The sequence below is a fragment of the Chiloscyllium plagiosum genome, unplaced genomic scaffold (genome assembly GCF_037043375.1).
Source record: "Chiloscyllium plagiosum isolate Xiang-an unplaced genomic scaffold, Cpla_swu_hap1 HiC_scaffold_41, whole genome shotgun sequence".
Taxonomy (NCBI): domain Eukaryota; kingdom Metazoa; phylum Chordata; class Chondrichthyes; order Orectolobiformes; family Hemiscylliidae; genus Chiloscyllium; species Chiloscyllium plagiosum.
In genome coordinates this window covers 39,709,987-39,714,926 of record NW_028270179.1, presented here as the reverse complement: position 1 = coordinate 39,714,926, position 4,940 = coordinate 39,709,987, and the positions used below count along the sequence as shown (strand labels likewise).

Below are 4,940 nucleotides of genomic sequence, written 5' to 3'. Positions count from 1 at the left end.
GGCAGGTAAAGAAACATCCCTGTCTGAGAACTGGAATGCAGCCAAACAGTACGGAAGGGGACAGAGAAAGTTCAATCAATTAGGAATCTGTAAATTGACATTCAACTGTGAAGCTTCCACTGTTTACTTTTCCTGAATTATTTCTAAAGAATGATCCACAGACCTTTAATTCAGTTTAACTGTTATTACAATCATTTCAACCATCTAATCTGTTTTGCGTTATCTCATATTTCCTTTACATATCAAACGATTGCATATTTTTGTCAACTCTGGGAGGACATAAGGAGCAGAAGGACATCCTCGAGCCCATCATTTCTGCTTCGCCATTCAGTGAGAATATGGCTGACCTGATCATCGTCAATTCCGTTCTCCTGCCTTTCTCCCCCTGTGCCCTTTATTTACTTCCCAATTAAAACTTTCTCACTCCCTCTCTCCCTCGATCTCCCACCCCTTCTCCCTCTCTCTCTCTCTCTCCCTCTCTCAGACATCTGTGGTTAAGAATTCCAGAGATTCGCTTCCCTCAGAGATAAGAAATTCCTCCTCATCTCTGTATCAAATCTCCAACACCGTGTTCTGAGGTGATGCCCTTAATTTATCGAGTCTCTGACCTGCCAAGTAAACGCCACAGCGTACAGCATCTTCCGGGAGAAAATAAAATGGATTACGTAAGGCTTTCATGATATCTCCTGCAGAGAAGTAACACTGTCTCCTGTTGTGGAACTGGGGAGAGCAATTGTCGATTTGGAGACCGGAAGTTAGAATTTGTAGTTTGTAAAACTGTAAAATGCTAAGGAGGAAAGTATTTTAAAGGGTGGATTTTATTCCCATGATTAGAAATTAAAATGCAACAACATACAAGCAACAAACCGAAACCTTTTATCCAAAGACCGAACAGTTAGCAGACCAGGGAACAGTTTTTACTGAGACAACAGACATTTGAATTCAACCAAACAGTGTGAATCAGCCACTTCGATACCGAAACTCGAGTAAATTTCAATCTGAAGGTTTTGACAACACAGGACAAATCTCTTTGTAGGAAATATTAATATATCATCACAGGAGTAAAAGAAGGGGGGCAGTTGGAGAATGACCCCAGAGCTAACTGCCATTCACCTGAGCTAACAGCCCTGAGCTCTCAGGAGAGAATCGTTGGCTCTGATAGCTCCTCTATGTCTTGGAGGAAGGACCATTTAAATAACAACGGAGCCAATGATGGCGAAGGCGTTACTGTCGAAGACTCGACGGAGAAGGCTCAGAATATTTCGGAAGACACATAACCTGGTTGTAATTTTCAGAGACTAAATTCTACTCTTGCAATATGAGTGCGACTTGTGCTGGAACAGCACATCATTAGAATCTTGTTTTATTCAGGAATAGTTGCCCATTGTACAGCTATTTATTTGGTTTGGTAATACCTTAGTTTAGTTACTCACTGTTATAGTCAGATAAATAAATTTCTATTTGTTGATTCTAAAGTTCTTGCTATTCAACTAGCGCCTAATCACCACAACCAGCTGTCTCTACTAGCTATACAAAGAGAGGACAAGGAACGCAAATTTGACCGGGACAACATCGGAACAATAGGACAAGCTGGAGGACAGCCAGAGAATTTCCAGAAGCAAACCACTCATCCACGCTCCCCATCAATAAACTCATTGACTCAGATCCAATATAGCAAGCAATACAATGAACAGCTGGAACCGGGCAACAGGAAGCAGTGGAATGGAACCTATGCAGTTCCAACTCCCACAGTGCCACAGCGCTTCAGGGGAGGCTCCACAGCACTGAGCATGTCATCTGGAAAGGGAATATAGCGTTTGCAAACCAAATTCTCAGCTCGGCGAGCATACCCAGGAGAATTGCAACTGGGAACCGAGATACAAGTCTTTGCTCAAACCAGGAACCCTCTAACAGGGATGGCGCTGTGTGCCGGTGATATTGTCAATCTGTACATATTGCAGGTAAAAATTACTCAAAGTGCAAATTTGGAGCACGTCACACCATAGTTTCTTATACAACATCGTCTGGGAAGATCGGAGGTCACCCGAAGAGTGGGATTACAACCAAGCAGTCTCCCCAAATAGAGCAATCATCATTCTTTTATACCTTTGACCAGGCAAAGCATGTAGGTCCAATTACGTTAATGCTTTTCCTCTTGATGATTCTCAGGTTATTCCAGTCCTTGGTCAGTCACAACATATTCCCATTGGCAACAAGCTGAAGCAAGATGTTTTGCTCTTATCATACCACTATACTCAATAAACAGGAACAGTATCTTACCATGATAGGCACGGTTGCCCCAGCTACCTGCAGAATTTAGGTTCACTCTCCTCTTTGCACATTTGTCCATTGACTTACATTACAGATATTTCCTGACTGCGGTGAGTTTTGCTAACATTCCTGTTACATGCAATTGCAGAGGGAAGCACTTTTTTTTTCAGTAAGCAGGTTTTGGCCAAATATCCCAACATACACGCATAACATGAGAATTGTTCGCATAATACCCGATTTCAGTAACTAATGTTATCACTGAAAAAAGCTGTACCTAGGCACCTTTGGAAGTACGCTGGTGCTGTATGTGGTGACTCATAAACGTCTTACTGGGTGCATTTGAGTACATGTGACAATAAAGCTAATTAATTAATTAATTACAATATACTGAAGAGTTGATGGTTGTCATCGATAGACGCATTGATTTAAAACCCTGAAGAGATCACTTTTTAGAACTGAAGACATTGACGCTCAAATGCACAATAAGAAGAAAAACGCTGTCTACATTTGTACTCACAAGTTGAAAACAGAAATGAGTTATACCTACTGAGGTTCTGGTATACAGGTTCTACGATGAGAGTTTGTGATAGATGTTTTGGGTACAGGCCTGGTGGTTGTTTTGTGTCCTGTGCTAAAGCTGCAATGAGATTTTATTCACATCTGTGTCTAAATATATTCAAACTCATATCTTAATATAACAGATTTGTTTCAACTGTTTAACTTAATTATTTTACCAATAAACTTCGCTGCATGGTTTAAAATATCTGCATTGTCTGACTGCTTCATTCAGAGTCATCTCAGTGAAAACGAAAAGCAATTCAAAACGTGTTCTATGGAACCAGGTGTCAGTCTGGGTGCTCAGCGGTTCTGCTGCTTACGGTCATCACAAACTAATATAGAATTGACGTTTCTCTGGAATCAGAGGTCTTGTGCTCCGCTGATGCAAATGCATTTGCCTCCTCATCGTTTCATGACACTTACAATCAGAACGAAGGGATATTTCACCACATTTTTCAACTCCCTTCTGAACATAGTTTGGGTCACTGCATAAATTGCAGTGTTGGTGCAGCAGCTCAGTAACTGCAACATGAATCCCAATTCTTGCACAAAGTCTGGTATATGCATAGTCACTCGTGCAACAAATATCATGCGGGTATATATAGAAATCAGCATTAACATTGACCATAACAGGATGAAATTAGCAGAGATAACAAAGAGTAGAATGATGGATTTCCTTCGACTCTCCATCTCTGGGTCTCTGGGACTCTCCCCGGTGCTGCGATTCCGGAGTCTCATACGGGCTCTGCTACTCACCAAAATGTATCTGACGGTGAATGCATTGAGCATCAGGATGAGGACAAATGGGACACATGGTGTTAGAATGTGATGGAGAAATTCAATTGCAACCCAAGCCTTTGAATACCTGACATCAGTCACAACACGGCAGAACCAAGGCATGTTCTGAAGTTGATACCATTCTGTCAACATGAAATACCAGAAAATGTTCTTCAAGCAGCTCAACGCAGTCACTATTAACAGAACAACAGTGGCTGTTTTCTCAGTGCAATATTTAGTTTTTACTTTCTGGCAACAAATGGCCACAAATCTGTCAAAGGTGAAAGTGACAGTGAACCAGACAGAACAGTCAGTGACTGCATAAAGCAGGACAGCATGTATATTGCACACAGGGATGTGAAACATGAAGGAGAAGCGTTCCCGAAATACAGCAGGGATCTGTCTCAAGATCAGGTCCAGTATGACGACCAGAAGATCCGCAACTGCCATGGCCATCAGGTAGTGAGTGATACACTTAGAAAGACCACACTTTCCCCGAGACAAAACGAGAATCGTCAGTAAGTTAACTGTGAGGAATGAGAAAACAGTGTTGATATACATTCAGACTCAATGCAAGCTTACCTGTTTTTTTAAAATGGATTGATAATTGGCGTTTCAAAACTCATTTGTCCATCCAGCCCTGACGTGATTTAGTCTGTCCATTGGCTGCAAATGGGAGTCAATGAATTTGAACAAAATTATCCATAAATTAATATTGACATGTTGGGATCCCGTAAATCCACAAATAAGGAGCACCACATAACTCGATCGTGCAAATTGGAGAACTAACTCAACTTCAGGGTCACATTGAGACCAACATACAGAAAGTGAATTCAATGCTGTGTACACTTTGGTATGGAGATGTGCTTTATCTTGAAAAAGTGACAGCAGGAAACAAAACGAACTTAATTTCAACACCATCCATACATTTCTCATTAATTTCCCCCTGTTAATAGTGGAGGCAGATATAATCACCAGGAACTCCAATTGCAGCCAGGACGGGATAGTAGCCAGCTTGAGCGATCTGTAGTATGTAATATATCCGATCGGATAAGGATAATGGGAAGAAGCCAACATAATGTTCAAGCATATAATACGCCCAGGATATACTCCGTCCCATTGCTGTGAGATTCCTATCTATTGATCTCAGGTTTGACTCCATTGAGGGAACACTTCAGTCTATTACTGTCAGATCGTGGTCTCGCCTCTCCTCTCTAAAAGATGATCCCTGTTAATGTCTGATGCGATGTTCCCGTTGACAATATGTGCTCGACCATTGAAAGATGTTGCTAAAATAAACAGGTCTGTGAATTCTCCAAAGGCACAATTAGGAT

At 41.4% G+C, this 4,940-nt stretch overlaps 1 protein-coding gene across 1 annotated transcript; it reads right to left on the bottom strand.

Moving 5' to 3' along the window:
- Nucleotides 1-3,231: 3,231 nt before the first annotated feature.
- On the bottom strand, nucleotides 3,232-4,726 carry LOC148138242 (putative G protein-coupled receptor 139). Its single transcript, XM_087981902.1, has 2 exons — nucleotides 4,582-4,726; nucleotides 3,232-4,133 (listed from the first exon to the last, which is right to left on the bottom strand). The coding sequence occupies exons 1-2, from the start codon at nucleotides 4,724-4,726 to the stop codon at nucleotides 3,232-3,234; spliced, it is 1,047 nt and encodes a 348-aa protein (XP_087838028.1).
- Nucleotides 4,727-4,940: the final 214 nt, after the last annotated feature.

Coding starts and splice junctions, on each gene's coding strand:
- LOC148138242 (XM_087981902.1), bottom strand. CDS start 4,726: ATGGGACGGAGTATATCCTGGGCGTATTATATGCTTGAACATTATGTT. Junction 4,134..4,581: donor GGCTGCAATTGGAGTTCCTG/GTGATTATATCT, acceptor CATTCCTCACAG/TTAACTTACTGACGATTCTC.